This window comes from Urocampus carinirostris, chromosome 5 (assembly GCF_059441175.1).
Source record: "Urocampus carinirostris isolate Australia breed hairy pipefish chromosome 5, RoL_Ucar_1.0, whole genome shotgun sequence".
Taxonomy (NCBI): Eukaryota; Metazoa; Chordata; class Actinopteri; order Syngnathiformes; family Syngnathidae; genus Urocampus; species Urocampus carinirostris.
This window is the reverse complement of record NC_142353.1, coordinates 8423493-8450639: the sequence shown is the minus strand read 5'-3', so window position 1 is coordinate 8450639 and position 27147 is coordinate 8423493. Positions and strand designations below refer to the sequence as shown.

The 27147-nt window shown below is 40.4% G+C and overlaps 1 protein-coding gene across 1 annotated transcript in view; it reads left to right on the top strand.

Moving 5' to 3' along the window:
• galnt9 (polypeptide N-acetylgalactosaminyltransferase 9) overlaps positions 1-27147 on the top strand; it is a 135333-nt gene that overhangs the window by 82238 nt on the left and 25948 nt on the right. The window contains exon 6 of the mRNA XM_088335570.1: positions 3218-3335. Within this exon, the coding sequence (XP_088191696.1) occupies positions 3218-3335 (118 nt within the window). The remainder of the gene's footprint in view (positions 1-3217; positions 3336-27147) is intronic.

The following is a 27147-nucleotide window of genomic DNA, read 5'->3' as shown; positions in this document are numbered from 1 at the left end:
GTTGGTATGGTCACGTCACGAGATCATCATTCCCCAGGGCAAAGTCCAAGAGGGCAGAAAGAAAGGAAGACCAAAGAAGAACTGGGCCAACAACATTAAGGAAAGGATTGGTGCTTACTTTGCTATGACCCAAAAATAGGCTAGGAATCATGAGCAGTAAAGAAAGCATTCCAGAGTTGTGTCCTTATTGTTGCGCTGACAACTGGGCGTCAAGAGTGTTGTGAACCATGATTTTAGCACTATGCACAAACTCACTCTTGGCCCAGAAGGTTGGATACATTGAAATATACATACACCTTTGTTGTTGCGATTGATAGCACATGGTTCAGTCAACCTCCTTCATGTGCAGTCAATTAATCATAGAGCATTAGCAATCGGGCTTCTTCTGGTACATGACTGAATTAGCAGTCAAGTCAGTGTGAGCGTGCGTGTGCGTGCGTAAGTGAATTTGTGCTACCCTGCATGATAAATTTGCTCAAGGCATCCGTCCAGAAATACGAAAATAGCGGGTCATTTTAGAAGGGAAAAAAACTGTTGAGTATTTTTGATAAAATAGTGTTTTGTGGTTCTTTGTCCTAAAGCACTCAAGATGGGACCTGATAGATAATGGTGGTTCAATCTAAAAGAAGCCTAGGGGCTGTTTTCGAAGTGGTTTAGCACACTTTTATAAAGAATACTCTCAAATACTTGCTGAGCAGGATGACCCTGGGTCAGTTACCGGTTGTGCTACTTGGAGCAATAAAATCCCAGAACCAGACACAGATGGGCCAAGAGTTTTCATGTGGGAGGGCTTTGAAGTGAAATACTCTTCATTTTTTGAAAAAAAATGGATTCTGGAGGGAATTCAATGATCTTTGATAAGTAATTATTTTAATGTTTGTTCGAATCGGTTATTCGTCTGCTTGCTTTCAATGAAGAAGGTGGTTCAATATTTACTATTGTACACATTAAATAGATTGCTTAGGATGCAAGGTTTGCTTGTTATTTTGACTATCATTGCTGTTATTTTGGCTCGCTGTTGTCTGTTATTTTGACTATTTTCGAGAGCTTATGAACTGACTTAAAGTATTTTCAGTATTGGCCATTCATGTTTCCAAACCCTGATCCGGTCATTGGTAACCGAGTAGAATTTAACAAAAAGAGAGTTCTCTAGGTCTAGGAGAACCTTTTAGAGGAGGTTGAATTTTTGGATCTTGAGGGGTTTTGTGTGGTCTTCTTCTGTTCTCCTTGCAAGATCAAAATTCATTTCCCTCTTTCCTCCTTATTTTCAATGTCTACTAAACTATAAATGTATCATTCCGCATATTTTGAGAATCAACGAACCAAAAGTTTGACGATAAAAATAAATAATAATCTTGCAGCCCACGGAGTATCCAGCTTTCATAGAATTTGAACAGACCTGAGGGAGTAAAGCACCCACAAATGATAACTGACTAATTAAATTGAATAGCAGTACTCTTTAATAGTCTCTACATTGCTGGAAAAAAGCCTGCCTAATAATAAGGTATTCTTGACCAATAAAAAAAATCAACACAATAGACTGCAGGTGGAACAGACGCAGACGATAATTCAAGTCAGAGCGGCAAGGTCAAGGGGCCTGATGGGTTTTCAACTGAGATATAATGTCCAAGGAATTTGCTGACAAGATAGTACTAATATTTAGCGAGTTTGACAATGCAATTTTCTGAACCAAAGAAATTGCCCTCAAAGCAAAAACTCGGGCTGTTGTTTCAGGACTGCTCAGGAAAGATTAAAGACCCTTCGCAATGGGGCTCATATCTCCCAATAAGCCTTATAAACTGTGACTGTAAAGGTCTCACAACAATAACAGCAAAGGTATAGAAACTGCAATTCAAACAGTCATCAATCTGAAACAAACGAGCCTCAATCCAGGGAGACAGTCTTCATAAAATCCTGGGATTTTTTAATATCGCACTGGCGTGCAAGGATATCAATGGTGGGCTAAAGGAAGTCATGTTGAATCATGTCCTGAGAATACTGGACTTTGCATAAAGTTCAATATTTATTGAAGTAATACACTGGCTTCCTGTCTCATTCAGTAGCAATACCTTTATGTGTCTCACTAACAGTGCATATGAACTGTTTGATTTATCTTTTTACAGTAGTCATAGAACTTTTTCACACATCAGCTTGCTGTTGCCATCTGATTACATTACAGTATACTGATTACAGTATACTTACAGTATACACTATACAGTAAACCAAAACTCGTTTTGGCTCAAGAAAACTGGAGACACAACCCTAGAAGGTAAATGTGTCGTAGAGCCTGTTTTATTTTTAATTGCACTTTATCTTTTGTGTGTGTATATATATATATATATATATATATATATATATATATATATATATATATATTTATTTATTTATTTATTTATTTATTTATTTATTTATTGATGTATCTGTTGATTTAGCGATTTATTTGCATTAAAAGTGTACCACACAATTTGCCAGCTGACCTTCACTGAGAATAGCTTACCAGTGAGTTTTGTTACAGGCGTAATCATTTCAAAATATTAACAATGTTAAACAAAACATCTGATTAAATAGTATGACTTAATACATGAAAATTTGGTATTAAGATAAGTTGATCAAATTTGTCAGTTGTTAAAATAACATTATGTGTAGTTAAGTCCCTTTTCAAAAAATGTGTATTCGAATAATAAGCAAAAACACATGAATTATCATATAAACGTGAATTTTTTCAAGATCTCATAGGTCGAGAAATTATATTTTACATAACATGAGGCTTACCTAGACAGCTACTGTATCTTGTTGCCTCACTTAGCCTCATAAACCAAAAACCTTGTGAAACACTGGGGGAAAGAATAAAAAGGACAATGGTGCCGTAAGGTCACTTGGATTATCCATAGTGTGTACTTTGTCTTATGATTTGTAGCTTTTATTTTCGGTTGCACGACCAAATACAGAAATATATAGTGGTCAAATAATACACAATGCCCTTTTAGGTGAGTAACAAGCTTACAGCAGTTTTTATAAGGCTTCTTCTAAACAATTGCACTGTATTGCCTTGAGCCAATGTTTCCCAAGAGACTCTTACAAACATAATTCTTAACAATTTCTAAAAACAAAATAATTCAATCTGACACTTCCAATACACCTGAAGAAAAGTGCCTTAGAAGTAACTATCCTTTCAGACCTTTTACCAATGTATTATATTGTCATGTCTTTCTTCCAGAACCCCGGCAATGATCGGCTGTTCTTTTGTGGTTGATCGTGAATATTTTGGCGAGATTGGCTTGCTGGATCCAGGCATGGAAGTTTATGGAGGAGAGAACATCGAACTTGGCATGAGGGTAAGGTCTCATTAGCCCCAAAGCTGACTTCAAATGATCCAATTCTTGGAACGGGTTATGAAAAATAGCAACTTTAAGGGTCACGAAGATATTTAGGGTTGCATACGACCTCATTGAAATCAGAGGAATATCAACACATCATTCTCATATCAACGCATTTTTGAAATGCAAAGCAGTTGTCTAGGCATTGAAAAGTGACTAGATAACTTTTAATAGAAAACTAATTAACTTTTTAAAAGCAACTGTAACATTCAGTTCTGATTTTATCTCTACTCTCTCCTTTATTTTGCACTGATATGTGAATTAGCATAAAATTCTATGAAGTATGCTTTGAGGAACAGTCATTTGAAATGATTTTAATAATTTATTAAGACCACAGATGCGACCTCGATTAAATTTGAGTCAATTAAAACCAATTTGGTGAAGCAAATGAGACATACTGTCAAAATTACTCTGCATAACCTAAAGTAAAAAAGAAGTAAAAAAAGGGTAAAATGTAAAAATGTACACTACCGTTCAAAAGTTTGTTGACGTTTAGAAATTTCTATTTTTTCACAAAAGCAAACATTTTATATAGTTTGCAACTCATTTAATTGATAAAAAAAGTTTTTGACTTGTAATGGAAAACACTCTTTTGTGGGTGACTCACACTTTTGAACAGTACTGTATATCGATTTTTGACATCCGTTTGCATTTCAATTTTCTCATTGAAACATAATGAGATCTAAATTCTAAACTTCACTGCAAAAAAGGGAAAAACAGGAATAATAATCAAAACGTGAAATAGTTCTAGTTGGCATTTTATATTGCTTATATTAAGTATTATTTCTTAATTTCATCTTATGAGAATTTGTACTCAAGCTTGCAGCTTTGCAAGGAAAAAGCTACAATAAAACATTGTAAATGGTAGAATAAATATACACACAAACAGTATTTCAATAAATTGTAATAGCAATGAACAAGCATAATGGCTTGGCATTGCCAGGCCTATTGAAGATTGGATTGGGCTGCTTGGAGTTATCGGTGATTGGGAACAGCAATACCCAATTATGCCGCCAGAGAACGTTAGAGACCCCACAAAGCAGACCAGAAGATTTGTATCGATTTCATTGGTATTTATTGAACGTGCCTTTGCACAAAACGTAGGTAAAGACACTCTCAGAGGCCTAATCTACAATGGTGTCAATTTTCACAAAAATTGCTTTAACTGTATGGGAGGCACAGATACACACAAACACACACGCACACTCACGCACGCACACACACACAAATCGGCTGTTTTAAAGTATTTTAGATTAGATTAGGTTGATAGATTGGATACTGTAGATAGACAAAAATAAATGGTAAAATCAGTGAGCAAAGAATATTTTCTATTGCAATTTAACAATCCTTTTTTTTTAAATCTACAATGCTAATATTTGAACTGGTATATTTATATAACTTCTTAGTCATACATATTTTCCACGGCTTTCCAAATATATTTTCCGTGCTTCTCGACTTTGGGCAACAGCGTACGATCCAAAAACCCAACGGCATAAACAGAAAACCATATTAAAATATGCGGTGCTAGATTTTCAGAAATTGAAGGCTACGTGGAAAATCCCTTTTATGCAAATTCGCAGCCAACCCCAAGGCTCTTGATGCTGCTTGGAGTTGAATTTAACGCTTGGTGTGATCCAAAGACTTCAAGAATTCATTTGCTTGGTTGCTGATTAAAATCAGGAGAAAAAACTTGTGCCAAGTGGAATCGGTTTGGCGCCAAACACTTACCTAAGCTAGTCACATGTGGAAGGAATTATATTACCTTCTGAGCCATATGTCCTCTCTTATGTGCTTTCAAGCACCAGATCCCTTTGAAAAATATCTCGAATGAGGACAGGGCGTATGCTGTGCTGAGTATAGCCGTCTCTTTAGACAGCTTCAGAAAAAGCAGCAATGTTTGCTGATTGACTGCCCCTTCAAAATAGAGTAGAGGTTCTCCTTTATCAATAACATTACAGATGAGGATCTTATACTACAGTTTAACCAGTGATATGTGGTGAGGCTCCTGTCTGGTGAGGCACAGTCAGACTTAAAGAACTGACCTCTTGTTCATCAATTAGTTGGCAGAGCAAGAAAGAGGTCTATATACCACAACATACAACAAAAAAATCAGTTTATTACCTTATTCTTATAAATGCAAGTCCATGAACCATTCCTATTTTATAAAAGCAACAATAGATCCCCCATTATGAAGAAAAAGTCAATGGAACAAGAAAAAAAGTATGGATGGCTTGACTTGCTGCTACGTTGCTGATACTTTTGTCAGGAACCGGGAACAAAGACGGGAACCTAATTGCGTTAGTGTCTCAATTTTATTTGAAAAGAGACATAAGCTGGCACCCACGATCCAGTGATCGTTGATTGTGGGGAGCAGGTCGGAAGTCGGAAGTGGCACTTCTGTGGCGAGCGATAGCGGTGTCGAAGAGGGAGAAGCAGGTCGGGTTAAAGGGGCGCAGAAGCAGAGACGTGATAAAACGGAAACAGGTCGAAGCCGGGAAACGTATGGGAGTCAAAAACAGGGAGTCTGGTTCGGAAGGCTTGCCTTAGCAGGAGCTGAAGGTTCGCAACGATCGGACGCCGGTAACAGGGAGTCAGGGGTTTAAAAAGTGGCAAGAAGCCAATCAGCGACCAGGGCTGTTTGGGCCACCAGGGCAGCCGCAGGTGCCCCCATTCAGTAATCATGACAGAACCCCCCCTCAAGGCACGGCTCCAGAAGTCCCAAAAAAAACAAAAAGAAATCCATCCGGCAGAAAAAAGGTAATCCAACAGGCAGGAAAAAAAATTGCACCCAGAAAAATTCAAAACTCCTCCGAGTGGACAGAAGCAGGACCCGGAGGAGACCGAGCTGACAGGCAGGCGTCGTAGCCGGGAAGACGGATGTTGCAGACGGGTGAGCAGCCAGACGGACGTCGGGACAGGCAGGCAGACGGACGTCGAGACAGGCGGGAAGGCAGGCGGACAGACGGGCTTCGAGACAGGCTGACGGACTTCGAGAGCGGCGGGAAGGCAGGTGGACAGACGGAAATAGAGACAGGCGGACGGACGCACGTCGAGGCAGGCGGACAGGCGGACGTTGGGACAGGCCGGCAGACGAAAGGTCGGGCGGGCAGGCGGACAAAGTGTCAGGCAGGCAGGCGGACAAAGCGTCGGGCAGGCAGGCGGACCAAGAGTCGGACTGGCAGGCGGACCAAGAGTCGGACTGGCGGGCAGACGAGCCGGACTGAGACACCAACTCGTCCTTAATGTAGTCTGCCAAGCTGTTGAGATAGGCGTCCACTAACGCCTCTGCATTCCAGTTGGTCTGGCTTGCGAGGGTCTGAAAATCGATCGAATAATCGGCAATCGATCGTCTTCCCTGCCGTATCCTCATCAGAGATCTCGACGCGTCAACTTATGAGGATCCTGTGTTGAATACCTTGAGGATCTCCTGGGCCAGGAGATCAAATGAGGAACACGCAACTGAACCTCTCTCAAATCCAGCCGTTCCCCAGAGTCGAGCTCTTCCGGTCAAATGGTTAATAGTGAAGGCCACTTTGGCCGCTTCGGACGCGAAGTTTCGGGGTTGCAGGTCGAAAATGAGTCGGCAGTTCACATTGAAAGCGCGAACCTGTGCCGGGTCTCCACAGAATTTGTCAGGTGCGCCCACTCGCGGTTCTGCCGATCCGACGGCGGGAGAGTTCGTGAACAGGATGGGCAGGGCGAGTGGGGCCACGGCAGACGGGGAATTACCGGAGGGCGGGGCCGATGTGTGCTGCTGACGAGCATGAATCTTCGGGACCGCATCTAAACTTTCTTGGTGGTGCTGAAGCCATTCCTGTTGCTGTCGAACAATCCGTAGAATGGCTGACACGTGACCCGACATCCGTCGGACCTCCGCCTCAATACGGTGCAAATGTTGCATGTCTCCTTTCGCCGATCGGCGCTCGTAAAAAACTTCCGCTGGGTTCTTTTTCTGGTCCGATCGTTCTGTCAGGAACCAGGAACGGAGACGGGAACCCAATTGCGTAAGTTTCTTAGTTTTATTTGAAAAGAGACGTAAGCTCTCGTTGATTGTGGGGAGCAGGTCGCTCGTGACGCAGAAGTGGCACTTCTCTGGCGAGCGATAGCGTGTCAAAGAGGGAAAAGCAGGTCTGGTTGCCAGGGCGCAGGAGCAAAGACGTGATCAAACGGAAACAGGTCGAAGCCGGGAAAAACAGGGAGTCCGGTTCGGAAGGCTTGCCTTGGCGGGAGCTGAAGGTTCGCAACAATCGTGCGGCGGTAAAAGGGAGTCGGTTGGTTTAAAAAGTGGCATGGAGCCAATCAGCGACCAGGGCTGTTGGCGCCACCGGGGCAGCCGCAGGTGCCCCAAATCAATAATCATGACAACTTTCACTAAATCTATTCTTTGGGGCTCATGTATGCGCCAATAGGAATCCTCTGCGCCAAATCAGAATCACGTGCCTCACTCTGTATCTGCAGACGCTCAATCGTACGTTACATACTAATCGCATTAATACTATACCTATAATAATGTGAACATTTAGCGATTGTGATAAAAATCACCTCCAAAACATTGTATTATAGTTAAATGGAGAAGAATATTAACACTGAATAAATGTAACTATTTATAATGTTTTTGATGTTATGTTACAACGATAACAGATATAATAATAGTATGAATAATATTCATGATGTAATGTGAAAATACAGTGATTTTGAAAAAGAAAATCATAAAATTGTGCAGCTGAAAGGACAGTGAGTATGTTTTAGCCGGTACGGTTGGTAAAAAAACAGGTTCAGTTAAAAAAAAAAAAGATTTAAATAATTAGCAAAAATATTCAAAAACACACAAAAAAAAATTAAAATATGCATTTATTTTAAATTTATATACGTCAAAAAATTGCATTTATCTTTCACACCATAAATCTCATCTGAGGGTACCTGACATGATTGTCCTCCATATTGCTGGTATGGGTACCCTAGAAAACCAACAACCTTGCGAAAGGCTGGGCAAAAAAATGAGAAGATAATTGTGCGGTTTAGTCTCTTTGAGTGTCCGTAGTTTGTATTCTTCCTTCTGCCTTTTAGCACTGTTTTTTGTTTATATAGCACAATACAGCAACATCTTGTGGTTAAACGTATATATTGTCACTTTAATTGAGAAAGAACTGTACTACTAAATAAATATAACTACTTCATATATTTTTAATTTGATACTTCCATGATAACAGCCTCTTATGCTTCCCCCGACAGCGCGTCACATACCATCCGGATTACTATTATGTTATTATTATAATAGTTCTAACTCAATGTGAATCCTTACCCCCTCTCCTGAGGGTTTCCATATTGTCTCATTCAGTAACAACACCTTTATGTATCTCACTAACTGTGCATATGAAAAAGGATGGTGATCAATTCAGTTTCACTTTCTAAATGGAATTTGACTAACCTTATTGACCTGTATGATATGCTATAGTTTATTGTTGTTGCTCAAGCAACTCTGTAATTTATAACACATGAATATGCAGTGCTGGCCACATGTAGCACTCCAAAAAACCTCATTACATTTTGGTCTTGTGTGTCTTGATGTGAGAAAATGGAAAACATGGTGCTGAAATTGCACATCTAGAACAGCTCAAATAGACAGTTTATTATTGCAGCTAACCGTATAAGTTTAACGCTCCACTTGTGTTAGGGTCGCCACTGACCCGTCTTTTATTTTAAATGCATACAAAAACCACATGCATATTTGTATTTCCTACTTTATCAAAATGAAGTAAAGAGAATCGTCACTACAAGATGACATTTTCTGATTGACATTGTTACATTTGTATTGTTAGGGTCGGTTTCTACCCAGCTATAAAAACAAGATTATTAAACACTAACTCAAAACTGAAATCAAAAGTAGACTGTCACTCATCACATCCCCTTTCCCACTTATATGAGCTTTAGGCGATTCTCATTTTGCCATTGTTCCAGTAAATCATCAAAAGAAAAGCCTTGTAAGGTCAATTAAGTGGAAAGCTGGTAATTTTCAGAATACTTTCCAAACACCAATGTCACATCAATATCTATCCAGCCTGTGATTGCAACACGAACTATATCTGGAATTAATAGATTAACACAGGTAAATGTTAAAGTGACTTTACTGAGGAAAAAAAACAGGGAAAATATGTGGTCCAAAAGAGGAAGATTAAACTTGTAGTGCGGCGTGACTCCACCGTTAAAGGAAAATGTGTCGGGTATGTTGTCCACGTAGCGGAGGTGCCATTTGGGAAAGGCTTGATTGATAGGAACACGTTAGGCAATTAGTTGGAGTGGCCGACAATAAGCAAGTCTGCACAAATACTTTGTGAGGGCTGATGATGAAAGAAAAGAGTACACTCGAAAAAATGACAAGTTATTCCAAATTCCTCGTGAGATGTTACGATGTTTCCTTGTTCTTTTAAAAAACGGCTCAATGAGGATATTGCTGGTGTCTTTGCAAGTGAACAAAATTGTCTGTCTCCTTTTTTGCTACATTTTGAACTGTGTGGCTCTTAATACAGCGCGGCTCACTTTTTTGTGACGGGAAAAACATTTTGCCCAGCAAAAGTAAACCAATCAAATTAATGAATAGTTCAGTGACCGTGGACTCTCCTCGCAGCCAATGCAGGGAGTCGAAGCAGCCGGGGACTCTCTTCGCAGCCGGGGCAGGGAGGGCTTCCTACTGGTTTCTTTCATTATGTTAACATTTTGCGGTTGACCCAAATACAAGAACCAGGAACCAAGGCAAGATGCTAAAAATTATGGTATTCAATTGAAAAAATATTCAACAAAATGACAAACAAATGGTGATGGTGGTATGGACGGTGAACTTGATTGTAGAAAAGGATGATGCCTCAATGACGGTGCTGTCGGTAGTGTCCTTATTTAGGTGTAGGACACACCTGTCCTAATTGGAAACCTATTAGGCGCCCTCTGATGGATAAAGATGCACCAGACCTCCAACATATACAAAAAACATTGTGTGTACTGGTACCTTCTTCTGCCTATAAGAATTCCTAATAATAAAAGGAGAAAAAGAAAATGTTAATGAATTTTTTGAACATTTTGAGTTGAAATGTAAAATCTACCATTACCTGAAGAATGAGTAACTCTAATGCAATGTTCAGCAGACAGCAGGTTACAAAATGGGTCCCTCAGAAATGGATGAAACAAGTGGATTTCAATTTTAAACTCCGATCAAATGTTTAGCAATCGAAACAACAATAAAACGCATGATTCTTAGGAAGACTCTTAGACTGACTTGGGTTGAAGAATAAAAACAGCACACTATTAAAATACATCTTACTTTTTTGCCTTGGGTTCACATTTAACTTTAAGACATAATTGTCTTTCTAAGAATAAAATTGATAGATTTTGGAAAAAGCTCGGTCTTAATATATTATTAAAAAAAAGTATTGGCTCGGCGTAGAGCCGTGATAAAATAGAAGAACAAAACTTACTTCAAGCATGTCGATAATTAAGGCATTTAACTTAATTAATGAAGAACATTAGTTAAATCATAACCTAATATACAGAATGCATGTTTATACATGTATAGCCTTGATGAAAGTAGATTGTTTTTTGTAACCTACTAACAAAAAAAATACTGAAACTTCTGTGAAATCATAATAATAGCTTTATTTTCCTGCTTTGTTTCATTACTCCTTGATGTGAAATGTGTCAGTGTCTGAGTGCATCTGCCACCCAAACCTCTGCTGCCAAAACAATAACAAAAGTCTAATTTTAATCTTTATGGGTTTGCTTCACGCGGGAGTCATCATGAGAAAATTCAAGCTGTGCCGTGAAATCTGTTTTATTTTTACAAAAGACCCACACATATGGCACTTCTAAGCCTTAAAAACGACAGTGTGATATCAAGAGGTGGTCTACCCGCCTCGGTAACCCACCACGCACATCCATCTTCAGCAATGAACGCAATTATTATTCACAATAGCGACTTTTCATCTACCTGGACTGGCCTCTAGACGTCTGTTCCTTGCATGCGGGTAGTGTGTCGAATAGAGATAATTAAAGTCTAATGCTTCTACCAGAGAGAGAGGAGAGAGGCATAATTACACTATGCTCGGTCCCCCTGCATCCCTGACACTGAATTTACATTTGCAACCAATGAGTGTAGCTTGGAACATTTGATATCCTCAGTTTCTTTTTGTGCTTTCTATAAACTGTAGAACCCTGGGGTTAGAAGATCCCTACCTTACAATATTTTCCCATTACAATGCAGTGGTGGGCCTTCGGGGCCTACAAGGTCTTCTCTGTTTCAATATTAATCATATTTTGTCCATATATAGGTCCATATTGTATCTCAGATTACCCGCATTGCTTTCCCCCTGCTTTCAGATCTGTGCTTTGATTTTTAAGAATATAACCAATCACATGTCAGCCATTATTTGTTGCCAGTTTCAGTAATCTGCCTGGAGGACTTTATAATAGGTTCTGTAAGCCCTGAAGCTGAATAAATGTCGATAAAGTTTTTGGTTTATTCATTTAGATTCCGGGTTGACAGTGCAGGGTTTTCTAGACGGTTTAAGAAAACGGCACCGGTTCCACAAAATATGATTGGCTAGGGTGCGGTAACGGAAGTATGACGACAAAAATATGAAGAAAAAAGGAATCCCTGTGTCCACTTCTAATGCCGAACTGATTTTTTCAGTCCTAAATCAAATAAAAACTCATGCCACAAATACGATATGACAGGCTCGACTTTCAGAATTAACTTCTATGGCAATACAAAATAACTTCTTGTCGGAACTGAAACATGCGGCTTATTTGTACGATGGAGTAATTGGTTTTGATAGATTTTGTGCACAGATAAAAATGATTTTTGCTGCGTAAAAAGTGGCTAATTTCCTAATTAATATTGCAATTGTATGAGATTATTATTAATGCTTTATTTATATTTCTCACACATATTTTATAGCCATAAAATAGTTATTGATGGTTGGATTCATTCAGAAGTAGCACTGCTGAAGGCCTAGGTGTGGAATATGTCAGGTGGCGTGGTGGCGTGGAAGGTGACCGGACCAGAACGGAGGCAGGAGGCATGAAGGGAGAACTCAAATGCGTTGACGATCCATAAGTTTTATTTATCAAAATAAAAGTTGCCCAATACTGCGGGGCAAAACAGAACAATACAGAGTTCCTCCGGCACGAACTCAACAGGACATGGCATAACAGACTAAAACATGACAAGGCATAACAGACTAAAACAGGACAAGCATAACAGACCGGGATTGCCCGATTCGACCTGCTTTCGTCCCACGCTACGATCTTCTCTTCAGTCCTGGTAAACTCGACCTGCCTTCGTCCCACGCTACGATTGATCACGTCTCCCGCTAACCTTACGCTTCCCCAAATAAAGAACTGTACGAACGCTCTGGGGTCTCCTGCTCTGTTCTGGTCCTCCCTGACAGAATAAACATTCTGCCACTGTTAAAATGTGAAATTAATACAATCTTTGGTCTTCGTGAAGGCATTTTCCCCACAATACAAAATCCACAATAAATCATTTTGCTTGCTTAAAAACATAGAAAATTCTAACTTTGCTGTGTACATGCTTTGACTGTAAAACGGAAGTGTCTCTTATGTCTTTAAGATGCGTGGGTGCTATTGGTCGACATCATATAAGATGCAATATGCTATTGGCTGAACTACCTCCAACAATGCCTTTCTCTCGGAACTTGTGTGCTTCATAAAGAATTTGCAAGTTACTGTGACAGAACATTGTATTTTTGTATTGCAAGCAAAATAATTTTTGCATTTACTCTTGTAATTTATGATGCTTGTACCTCCAGCAAGCATTAGAAATCCAATGAGCAACGTCTTGCCTCATTTAGTATTATACATCAGTGTATCTCAACTGGTGGGTCGGGACCCAAAAGAGGGTCGCAGGCCTGTTTTCAGTGTGTCGTGGGCCTTTGACCTGGTAAAAAATTGCCAAGGAAACAAAATTAACTGAATCAGTTACACTCCTTAGGGCCCGGTCACACAGCCGTTTGCGTCTGTATCGCGGGTAAAATTTTGCGGGTTTTTTTTGCCCGTGGTTGCCCGCGATGGAAAATGCGCATAAATTGCCAACCCGCTGTTCATCGGTGGTATGCCCGCAAAACAGACGCCGGCGACTGTTCCGCTTCCTCATCGCGTCATTTCCGCGTCATTTTCTCGTGTGGACCACGGGTATAAAAGCTGCCGAGCCGGCGTTGCGCCGAGAAATGCCGAGATTTGCATCCCCTCGCTACTACAACCACTTTTACCTCGTTTTATCTCACTTTTATATCACTTTTAGGGAATTTAATGGCGAACATTTAACCAAAACCACTTTGTCTTGCATTTGTTGGGAATGTAATACAACTTAAACCATTCCATTCAGATTCAGATTCAGATCTACTTTATTGTCATTCTAGTACACGTGTATACAGAACGAAATGTCGATACATCTGACCCGCACAGTTTCCTTGAATGTACAGATATAAATAAAATGTTGTATTGAGTTGTAGTATTGAGTGCTAATAATATACTAAATAATTATGGCTATGTATAGTATTTTACAGTAGCGCAAATAGTGCAAGAGGAGTAGCCAACCAGATGTGCAAAATGGGCAGTCAGGTAAACAAGTCAGGTAAACAGAACAATAACACTGTAACAATAACGCTGTAAGTACAATAGTGCAGAGAAACAGATGTGCAAGGAGTGGCTAGCTATAAAGAACTGCCAGTAGTGCAAAAAGTCAAACAGAACCCACAGATGTACAGATTAGCAGCAGTTTAGATTTACTATGTGTTTGAGTGACCATTTAACAGTCTAATGGCCAGGGGGACAAGACTATTGTGGAACCTGGTGGTCCTGCACCGCACACTGCAGTACCTCTTCCCAGAGGCTAGCAGAGTGAACAGTCCATGATGGGGGTGAGAGGGGTCCCTTGGGATAGGCAGCGCTTCTGGCCAATGTCCTGAATGGAGGGAAAGGAAGTCCCGATGATTTTCTCTGCTGTCCTCGTCACCCTCCTCACACTACCCCAGTCGGTAGCGCTGCAGCCTCCACACCACACAGAGATACAGCTGGTCAGGATACTCTCTATGGTGCCCCTGTAGAATGTGATGAGGGAGGGTGGGGGCAGGCGGGTTCTCCTCATCCTCCGCAGGAAGTACAGGCGCTGCTGTGCCCTCTTAACCAGTGATGCAGTGTTCACGGACCAGGTGAGTTTGTTTGTGATGTGCACCCCTAGGAACTTGATGCTGCTGACAACCTCCACAGCCTTGTTGTTGATGAAAAGTGGGGCATGGTTGGGCTGGTTCTTTCTGAAGTCGACAATGATCTCTTTAGTTTTGTCAACATTCAGGACCAGGCTGTTGTCCCTGCACCAGCCCACCAACTGCTCCACCTCCTCTCTGTAGGCCAGGTCGTTGTCGTCCCTGATGAGGCCCACCACTGTTGTGTCGTCCGCAAACTTCACGATGTGGTTTGTGGCGGACCTAGGGACGCAGTCGTGTGTCATCAGGGTGAACAGCAAGGGGCTCAGGACACAGCCTTGGGGGGAGCCCGTGCTGAGGTTGATGACATCGGAGATGTTCTGACCAATCCGCACTGACTGGGGTCTGTCAGTGAGGAAGTCCAGCAGCCAGTTCCGCAGGGGGGTGTTGAAACCCAGGAGTCTCATTTTGTCTACCAGGTGTTGTGGGATGATGGTGTTGAATGCTGAACTGAAGTCCAGGAACAGCATCCGCACATTGGTGTTCTTCTCCTCTAGGTGTGTCAGGCTCAGGTGAAGCGCAGAGGAGATGGCATCCCCGGTGGAGCGGTTTGTCCGGTAGGCAAACAGAAAGGGGTCGAGTGAGGAGGGGAGACTGGAGGTGATGTGCTCTTTAACCAGTCTCTCAAAGCACTTCATTATGAATTCGATCATTCCGTCTTTGTATTTGTTGTGAATGTAATCGAACGGTAATGCACGCCGTATACAAATCACTTTTGAGCAGGTAACATGTTTATTTTGCCTTTTTCTATTCAAATCGCTGTTTTGCACTCTACCACAAAGCTTAATTCTGCATAATAAGCTTTACGGTAGAGTGCATAAGAGTTCTCAAAAGTGATTTATATACGGTGTGCATTACCGTTCGATTACGTTCACAACAAAAACAAAGACGGAATGGTTTATGTTGTATTACATTCCCAACAAATGCAAGACGAAGTGGATTTGGTTATATGTTCGCCATTACTTTACCTAAGAGTGATATAAAAGTGAGATAAAACGAGGTAAAAGTGGTTGTAGTAGCGAGGGGATGCAAATCTCGGCAGGGATGCATTTCTCGGCATAACACCGGGCTGTAGAAATCATAACCGCTCAAGACACAGTCCAGTGAAGATCAAGATTTCAAGCTATGGCACCGAAGAAGCCAATATGTTATTATTGTAATAGTTTTTCATTTTTATTTTATTATCTTCTAATGAAATGAAAAAAAATGTCAAGAAATAAAAATGGATTAAGACGAGGTCACTACGGTGACGGGGATCCATGTCCACCCCTTGACGTCTCGAGCACAACTGACGTGTGCTCGGCAAATCGCGCTGTATATATGCGGAGAAAGGCGTTTGACCATCACACGCGTAACACGCTAATTTCACGTAATAACACCGCGATACAGGCGCAGAACATGCTATGACCGTGCTCCACCCACGATTACCCGCTGAAATTTCGCGTCCTACCCATGTGTAACCACACCCTGGCCGCGGCCAGAGCACGTCATTCCGCGTCATTTCTGCGTCATTTCTGCGTCATTTCTGCGTCATTACCTCGTGTGCCGCCCGCAGTTAACACGTGGTCTAAAGTTTTGAGCAGCGCAAAACTTTTTCGCGCTGCCAACCCCGTGTGAATTTCCGACCTCGTGTAAAGCACTGCTGTATCTCTTCTATATGGCGATCTCAAAGCGTCCAACATCGTCTGCTTCACGAGCAGAAATATCTGGCCGTGATTCAGCCTCAATACGCCCGTGAAAGGCTTGGTGACCGGGCCCTAAAGTTTTGAGCAGCGCAAAACTTTTTCGCTCTGCCAACCGCGTGTGAATTTCCGACCGCGTGTAAGCACTGCTGTATCTCGTCTGTATGGCGATCTCAAAGCGTCCAACAGCGTCTGCTTCACAGGCTGAAATTTCTGGCCGTGATTCAGACGCAAACGGCTGTGTGACCGGGCCCTTAACAATAGATGGTGATGAAGCCCTGCAAATGCGAGTTGACACCCACTATAAAGAAAAGTACCATTAAAGTTTGGTTACACGTGTTAAGCATGTGTCAGATGCTGTAATCTGTTATTCAAGGTTCATGGGGACCGTGAGATCCCAAAAATCCATCAAGTAAACCAACCCTCCCCCCAATTTAACAAGCGTTCTGCCAGCCCCCGCTTGCAGCAATAGTCGACCGGCTATAATGGATCGCCACCGCATGGTTGCTGTTCATTTTAGTCGTAGAAAACTAGAAAAAAGAGCTGCCACGCATGACACAACATTACTCTCCCAGCCCCCACTCTCAGCACTAATGCCATTGGGTATACTGTTTTGCAGTTGCATGAGTGCAGTTCATTTTTTGGTGGACAGCAGAGCAACTGCAAGGCCCACATATTATAGTGCTTTTTTATATTGTATGCTTTTTTTATTGCATTTAAAGCATTTTACCTTTTATTAAAATGCATCCAATTAAGGATTAAATGAAACATTATTACTTACAGTCATTTTGGTTTAGATAGTAATTTTGTTTTTAAATAAATATGAATATATTTTACTATCTCTGGTTTGAACTGACTTTCAGTCAATACGTTTAAGACGTGGCATTTTTGTCTCGATTTGTGTCGCAGCCTGAATTAGGGTGGGATGGTGGTTCCTCAAGTCAAACCAGTTGAGAACCACTCGTATAAGGTAAAGTACTTTAGTCTGTTTAGAGAGACGCTTCAATATTTTAGTTGTGCTCCGTCAAGGCTGCTGACGTTACAGCTCTGGCCTCGTACTAGTACAGTCCGCAACTTCCCGCAGCAGGATCGGGAGCGACCTTGCAAAGGACGAGACCGTTGCTCCGAGGCGGCAATAAACCCCAGCCATCTGTGGACACCAGCCACTCTGGCAGCTTGGATATCGCCAGCATACCCGAGCACATCAAGAAGCAAATGATAGCGGGCGTTCACCATATGTGCGTCACTTTCAACAAGGGTAGAATTAAAAACGAGGATAAATCTTTGGTTACGGATAAATTCTGCTATTAGGTTTAATGAAGGGCCAAGAGACTAGAGACACAAAATATTATTGGATACATGTCATATATTTGTCGTGAGCCGTCCCGAGTCTATTAGCAGACCTTTCCCCTGCTGCAATACTCCACTCCTTTATTGAATTTGGTCTCAAGACATTGGGAATAAAACATCAGTTAATGGTTTTATCATTTTAAGCTCTATCTGGCCTTGATCATAACCAGATGAGGGCTCGGCCCTTTTTTCAAGTATCTTATTCTCCATCGTTGATTGATTTCTTTTTCCCACTGCATGCTTTGAGCACCAACATGGCTGGAATTGTCCTCCCTCCAGTGATGTAGGGGCACTAGCGTTACATATTGATCCCGCCTTTGTCTTTTTCAAGCCTGCATTATTTAGAGGTCGGATCAATCTTTTCAGACTAAATGGACTCAGTTTTAGTTACACAAATGCTCATGGTTATACAGTACGTCTGAAGCATATCATGACAGTGAAAAGAGAATTTCATGTAAAATAAATCAAGAAACCTGAAATATTCTGAAAACTCAAAACATTTATTTGTATATAATGTACACTCGCGTATAACGCACACCCTTATTTTCATTTATTTATTGAAATTGGTATAATTTTTTGTTTTATTTTTCTCATCTCAAAATAAGTTTCGTATGTATTGCATTTAATACATGTGCCCATGATTAAAGTAATTTATGACAACATCAACCATGAACACAAAACAAATATTTTTTACAATGTATTCATTTAATGTCCTTCAAAGTTTGATTCATCATCAGATACACTAGAGTTGTTTCCCTCATCGTGCTTTTTGGGTTATTTATATATTTTAGGACCGCTTTGTTTTCTCCATTCTCTAACATTCGTCTTTGGTAACATGAATATGAATATTGTGATAATGGGATTAGAGCTAATGCCCTTTCATATGTTATTTTATCACTGGTGGTCCGGGGCTTAGAACTCCGCACTCTCACTGCCGGGGCCTGTGTTGGATTCCAATAGCATCCAATGTTTTGCTATTGTGGTCAGTCATTCCTTTCTGTCTGATCAATCAATGCAAAAATATGGTAATATACTACCATAAACCCAAGTGCAGGCATGTCAAAGAAATGTCCCTGGGGCCTGACCCGGCTCATATGAAGATTTAATCTGACACACTGAACTGGTTGCCAGCCAGTCGCAAGGCACACAGAAACAGACAACTCACTCGCTCATTCACACCTAGGGACAATTTGGACTGGCCAATTAACCTGACTTACATGTTTTTGGAAACCGCAGTGCCCGTACGAACCCATGCAGGCATGGGAGAACATGCAAACATGCCGTAGCTGGAATAAAACCCTAAACCGCCGCTCCTAGGGGTATCGGGCTAACCACCCACCACCGTGCCGCCGATTCATTAGGTCATTTCTATCATAAAATTGTTTATTTTTTTAACTAAATAGAAACCAAATGTTCCCTCTGGCTGCTAAAGGATATCATCTCAGTTTTAGTAAAACCAGCCTAGTAGTTTAATGTGATGTTGTGCAATCTGATTGCCCAACTTTTATTTTGTATTTATTTTTTGTTCATTTTAAACCAGTATGACAGGTAAACATTCTATTTTTTCATAGGTCCCACTTGTATTTGTACAGTGTGATGAGTGTGTTCAGGTGTAAAATTGCATTCCCTTATCTGTTAAAATAAACTTGTTAACACATTAAAAGCCAGACAATCCATTGTCATCCATGATTACAATATGTAGTGCAGAAAAAACGTATTTCGCACCTGCTAGGATTGTCTTGTTCAACAAAAGAGGCAGGAAATGTAATTCAAATTGCTTTAAATTTTGTATATGAGGGAAAAGGGGTGGGGTTTTTAAGTTTTCTTTGCCCCACTCCCTTTCAGACATTCTGTTATGATTTAGATTATGTTTACACCTGTACACAAATAATTATAACTACCTGAAATGAATGATCAAATGAATGAATGAATGAACCAAAGTAGGCTGAATGATAATGGATAATAGTAAAAACTACAGTAAACTACAACAATTATGTTTAGATTATTTTACTGGCCCGGCCCGCCTGAGAACAGAAAGTCTTGATGTGTCCTTAGAGCCAAACTAAGTTTGATTTCCCTGACCATAAGTTTGAATTATTTTTTTTACTTTATAAAAAAAAGTAAGTTATGCACAAGTAAATACGGATGTAGATGTAATCTCAACTATTGAGAATACATTTGTTTGTTGAATGTCCCCCTAGATTACTGACACTGGTATGTTGAATGAATGAACGAACGAGAACTTTATTCGAACATCAAAATAAAAAAACAAAACAAAAACAACAACTCAACAACAAAATAACGTTACATAATATGTTCGAAAGGGGTAGTAAGAAGCAAATGCTTATATTACCTACCCCTTCATCTTCCCCACCAAATGTACCAATATATGTTCAAATTAAAAGGTAATTAGAAAGAACTTGTCAGTTTGCCTTTTACTGATAAACCCCCTGACGCCCTGAGAGCCCCCCGACATACTCAATCACACACACTTCATTATTAGTTCTGCCAACATACTCCCACTTAAATGTGCTGCGCAAGAGGACGTCCTCTCTGCAGGCATTATCATCACCGTCAATGGAGTTACTTTCATGAAGCTAGTCTGCTCCACCCCATACCGTCTCCTTATTACTCAATGTACTCCCTCCAAGCATTGCTTAATTAGATCATATAATATACCTCTGTCGGATGTCTTTGACTGCCTGAAAATATAGAATGACCTCACCCAGCGGAAACGATGTGAAGGGTACTTGTAGACACGGATTTTGCTCCTGCAGCAAATTAACAATCCTATGAAAGACAAGGGCAGCGACTGCATGGGATTAGCGTTTGACAAGGACAGGACCTCTACGTAAAGCTGCACTATATATTCCATCAACATGTTCCATAGATTGTGAATTCATTTTATATTAAAATAAGGGAATGAGATCAGAGTGGTGCGAAGTTTGCTGGTATGTCTTTACATACTTTCAAGTGATTCTTTGTGGATGACTTTGATGCACTGTGCTGGATTTTAAAATGTGTATGATTGGAAAAAATACAAAGTTCAAATCAATAAACAAATAAGAACTGACTCTGCTCATCCTGGCCACAGCCTCTTTGATCCATTGCCTTCTGGCAGGCGCAACATGTCCGTTAAAACAAGGACGGCCTAAGGGGCCGGTCACACAGACATTTGCGGCTGAATCACGGCCAGAAATTTCTGCCTTTGAGGCGGACGCTATTGGACGCATTGAGATCGCAATTCAGACGAGATACAGCGGTGCTTAACACGAGGTCGGATATTCGCGCGTGGGCGGCAGCGCGAAATAATTTTGCGCTGCTCAATTCTTCAGAGCGCGGGTACTCAGCCTCTCACGAGCGTATTGAGGCTGAACCACGGCCAGAAAATTCTGTTGGGCGCTATTGGACGTTTAGAGACCGCCATATAGACGAGATAGAGCAGTGCTTTACTCGCGGTCGGAAATTTTCACGTGGTTGGCCGCGCTCAAAACTTTTGAGCTGCTCAAAAGTTTGAGCACGTGTTAAACCGTGTGCCGCACACATGGTCAACACGAGGAAATGACGCGGAAATGACGTGGAACGACGTGCTCTGGCCGCGGCCAGGGCGTGCTTACACATGGGTAGGACGGGAAATTTCAGCGGGTAATCGTGGGTGGAGCATGGTAATAGCATGTTCTGCGCCTGTATCGCGGTGTTATTACGTGAAATTAGCGTGTTACGCGTGTGACGGTCAAACGCCTTTCTCCGCGTATAAACAGAGCGAATGCCGAGCACATGTCAGTTGTGCTCGAGACGTCAAGGGGGTGAACATTGATCACCGTCAGCGTAGTTTCTCTTCATTTCGAATAAATCTTTTGGTGCATTCTCAATGGTCGCAGCATGGCTTTAATGCTAGGACCTTAGCTTGGCCCTTTGGCTGAGAGTAAGAATCCCGGCTCCTAAGCTTTGTAGCGTATTATGATTTGATCGTTAATGGATAATGAATTAAGAAGATAGAACAATAACCATTAACAACATGAAACGCTTATTAAAAACTATAAAGCGAGCTAATTATAACGACGGGAGATCCTAGTCTATATAACGCGTTTATTTAAACAATAAATGGCGATCGTATTCTACAAAATGCGTTTGTTAACGTGGATGAAAAAGTCACACGAGGGGGTGGGGCGGTGTGGGTGTTGCGTAGGAGTCTGATTTGGGCACAACACCGGCTCGGCAGCTTTTATACCCGTGGTCCACACGAGAAAATGATGCAGAAATGACGCGATGAGGAAGCGGAACAGTCGCCGGCGTCTGTTTTGCGGGCATACCACCGATGAACAGCGGGTTGGCCAATTTTGCGCATTTTCCATCCCGGGCAACCACGGGCAAAAAAAAAAAGCAAAATTTTAGCCGTGATTCAGCCGCAAACGGCTGTGTGACCGGCCCCTTAGAGACAGTTTATTCCCCAGGGAAATCACCACACTAAACAAGAGAGCAAGACTGAAAAAAAGAACTTGCCAGTTGTATTGAAAAATGGGTGTTAAATAGAAAAATGGATTTTCACATTTTATTTATCGTCTTTAAAAAAAAAAGATACCTGTTATATTCTTCTGATGCATTATATTTCCCTGTACTATTTTTACTAAAGAAAACTGTACTTGCAGCTTGGGCTAGTTTCCAAGCCCTACATTGTAAATTGTTTTGCCTGTTTATCCTGGTATTCTTTTGTATAATTGTTCTCTTTTAGTCTTTATTATGTATATATCCCAGAGTGCCATGTCTAATCTCGTTGCAAACAATATTCACTGTGTTGTTATCAATGGCATTAAGGACATTTCTATTCTATTCTATTCTATTCTATTCTATTCTATTTTAACAAAATCTAAAAATCTACACAACAGAAAAAGGCAAGGCAAGTCAGATCAGTGTCCTTGTAAACAACGTTTACTACGTTGTTAGCAATAAAAATCAAGACAATTATTGTGTTGTTGTCTTCCAGTTGTTAATTCAACTTGTGTTTTTAAATTGTAAAAAAATAGCTTTTCCTGTTGTTAACCAGTCACATTATTTTGAATCAACCAACTTCTTATGCATTAAGATACACAAAACTACATTAAATTATATGACTTAGTTGGAATTAAAACATCTCAACAAATGCAACGAAATATACAATGATCAGCTTTGCCAAGAAAGCAGTTTGAAATCAATGAGAATAAATGTTATAAATAAGGGTTTTATTTTACTGTTTTACTAAAACTGTGATTGGAAAAAATATGAGGCAAATGAGTGTTTTGTCTGCGAAATAACAAAATGATTAGAAATGAGTGAATAACTTTTAATTTTCTAAAAATATATCTAAAATATGTTCATGATGTGGGAATGTGTAAATGGAGGATGTGGTACCTCAACTTATACTTTTTTGCCATTATAACATGTAAATTTGGTCATGTCCTTAGCAACGATCAAGAATAAAACAGGTTTATTCTATATACAACAGCTAAAAATAACTATATTGAAACTCTTAATATTGAGTTCGACCCACTCCATATAGGTGAATTAGTAAAAAAAAATGACCAAAATAGGGATGTGTTTTTTAACATGACAGCAATGATAGACAGAGTGCATCACTCGGAAATTTCATGGAAAAAAACTGTATTCAAATACATTTTAAAAATTTGTATTATATATTGTATTATATATGTAATTTCTTTTGCAGTTAAACAAATTGACATAGCATTTTTATTTTCATTTTTGTGTATATTGTTTGGAAAAAATGATTTTATTATAATAACACACACAAGGGTGTTTGTTGTCGTTTTTAGTAGACTTAAAAAATACATTACATTTGGGAGGCTTACATTTGAGGATATAACAATATGGTGAGTTATTGTTTTTGGTTGTTCTGAAAAAGGAGTGAGAGAACTTTTTTCTTTATTTTATATTTGTAGCAGAACTGAGAAAGCGAGTGGATGAGAGAGTTTATTGTTTGGTTTGGACACATGGAGAGGATGGATGAGGAGTGAATGTTGAAGAAGATCTACAGAACAGAAGTAAATGGAAGGAGACCAAGAGGAAGGCCGCGATTGGCGTGGATGGGTGATGTTATAAGTGCACTGGAGGAAAAAGGTCTAAATGTAGTGGAAGTTAGAGCTCTTGTTGGTGATAGGAATGAGAGGAGAGGTGTTGTAAAAGGATAGTGGGATGTTTAGACGCGTTCTAAGGGATGAGCAGGGCACCCGTATGATGCGGCGGGGGTAAACAGTGAAAGATGTTGGGCCCTGCTGTTGAACAGAAGAGTGTGTTGTGTCACCCTGACCCAAGTGACATGACCGCTTTCTGGTGTCCCGTTTCATTTGGAGGGACGAAAGCATGACCAACTTGGGTGCCGAGGTGCTTAACTTGTTTGGGTGTTTGGGCATTTGGGTTGGCCATGGTCCAAAAATGCTTGTGTGTGTTTTTTGCTACCTTTTCCCTTTTTTTAAATTTTCTTTGTTTTTGTATCTGTTTGTCTTGCTGTCGGTTACCCCTCTCGAGGAATAAGAAAGAGAGAGAGAGAGAGAGAGAGAGAGAGAGAGAGAGAGAGAGAGAGAGAGAGAGAGAGAGAGAGAGAGAGAGAGAGAGAGAGAGAGAGAGAGAGAGAGAGAGAGAGAGAGAGATATTTGTAATAGCTCCCCAAAGATTCACTATTATTCATCAGTTTTTGCACGAATACATCACGAAATTATTTTAAAAACAGCGCCCTATTTTCAACATTCCAGTTATACTGTTGCAGTTTTTATGATTTTATAAGCTCCTGAATTATAATGTAAATTTTCATCTTTTCTGTTTTATCACAACACTTTGCAGCTTTTAATTGCCGTTTAAATACATGTGAGTTAAGTGGAGGAAAAAATAACAATTTATTCATAGGCAAAAGCTATGGTGGACACTGCTGTCTTCATATTGTCAGTTGCGATTTTCCATTGAGGCTTGTAACATTGGTGAGATTGTCTGATATTGCTGCACATTTGAAAATGACCTTTTATTATTTGCAGCCTGAAGAAAACCTGAGCATTAATCATACTGACTTTTTAGCTTTTTTGATAAGCTACATCTGCGACTCGGATTAATTATTTGCACGAGACAAAATAACTCAATCGCACTGATCCAAACAGTTAATGAGTAAATAATATGGGTGAAGAAAAAGGCCAGAAACAGTGCAAAATGAAAGCAATTACAACTGGAATGGTTGTGCATTGAGACGCAAAACCATTCCTGGCCTGAGAACGGGGAAAGTCTCTCTGGAAAAGTTGCTGAGTTACCAAAAATGCAGAGAGCATTTATTTTGACGGTTTTAACACACCTGACTGTCTGTAAAATTTGTTGTTGATATTCAATGTCATTCTGGACTGGCAGAGTGGAATGTCTTTCTGAAAAGAATATGCTTTGCCAGCTAAACCTAACCTTTCTAACTGTCTGCAAGACATTGTGTTGAAACCGATTGTTGTCCTGGCCTGGAAGAGCATTTCTGGAAAAACTGCTGAGTTAGCAAAACCAAAATTGTGGAGCCGAATTTTTGGGGGCATTTTATCTCTAAAACGACCTACCTTATGAAAGACTGGGAGAGTATAATGTATTTTTGGTAAAGATGCTGAGTCAGCAAAACCAAGAACACCTCGTTCACGGCTATACTAACCTGAGAATGCCTGATCTCAAATAGTTAATCAGGGTTAGGATGTTAGACTGCCTGAGAATAATAAGTGCTCTGAATCACAATATTTGGCACACGCCTCTGCTGTGACAGCACTGAATGTACACCCCCTCTGGTAAAGTCAGTGAAAATGAATTTCCCTATGGGAACCAAATTAATTAAACAAATGAAGTCAGCTTATTTGGGCACTCTTCATATCTGGGGTAACCCACCGGACTAAATTTAAAATATGGTGTTGATATTCAATGGCATTCTGGCTAGGGTAAGTGGAATGTGTCTCTGGGAAAAATGCTGAGTCTACAAAATGAAAACTGCCAAGTCAGCTTATTTCACACATCTATGGTATCTTACCTGACTGCTCATGAAAGATGGTGTTGATATTCAATGGCTTGATAAAGCTGTATGAAACATTAAAATATACACTACACTTTGTGTGTTTCTAGTACAGACGAGTAACACATGGTGTTGCGATTAGGACACCCCCTGTGTCAACAACTGTTAATCTTGATTAAATCGTGATTCATGCATAAACACCCAAGTACAAGTGTGACAAAAACATTTTAGAAACACAACAAAACTGTATACTGTATACTCACTAAGATCAGGACGTCTGTACAGTGACAAAAGCCTGTACACATCCTGAGACTTGCATCTGATCTTGGTTGAGCTCTCAAGCTCCTCGTGCACAATTACCAAGAGGTGGGGAGGAGACATGACCATGCTGTGCTACTTTTACATACAAAATCACAATATATTTTCATGAGGACCATAAATCATAGATGTTTCTAAAAATTGGGTAATCAATATAGTATGGTGTAACTTCAAGTGACTAATTATCGGGTATATGTTTCTCCTATCTGTGATATATCATTTGGCCTATAACGATCAGCCCAAAATTGATCGTGCATCTTTGATTTAAAGGGTCCCCATTATTTCCCTAAATTTCAGTTTGAGTTTTAATGGAAAGCTCTTATTTGTGGATTTATTTTTTAAGACAGTATGGGAGTTCAATGAGTTAATGCACTTTGGTGTTTGCACACTCGCTCTGCTTTGGTTGCGTCAGAAGTCCAAATGGACGAATAAAAAGTTCACGAGTTGAAAAGAGCTGAAAATGAAACATAAAGAGCAGTCATCGAAGGTGAACTTTGGTTGACCGAAGGCAACGATCACTCCTTCTGTTGGCCCGGGGGCCTTTATTTGTTGCTGCAGGGAAGATTTTTAATGTGTGTATGTCTGGCGCTTTTGTCTGGTGGGATGAGGAACAATTTTAACTTTGCCGGAATTCAGCTCACATTTCATCATTCAAATCCGGGTTTGAAGCTTCTGAGAGACTCGTCTGCTCAGTTTGATCTTTGAGCACGGTTGGAAGTTGTTTCAAAAGGACTGTGGGTTTGACAGGTGCCATATACTAAATACCTGACTCGACTGCATACATTTTCTAAAAGCAAACATAATCGGGGAATCTTTTATACGTAACAAAAGGTTAGATTTAAAAAAAAAACACACAAAAGAAAGATCTCTTTATTAATGTCAATGGTGTTTTTGTCTTTCACCCGTGGATTTCAAAGCAACAAGGAGTTGATCCCGCATACGTTTTAGATGCCATCAAGCGATCACAAGTACTGTGACCATTAATTTAGCAATCACATTATGGATCGTAAAATTCCATGTGTTGGCCACTTATTTTTTACGACATGGCTTGCAATTTTAAGAGGGGGTCAAAACTTAATGGACGTAAAAGATGTTGTCCAGAGGACAAACTGTGGAAAGTCAAAAGAGGTGAAGAACTA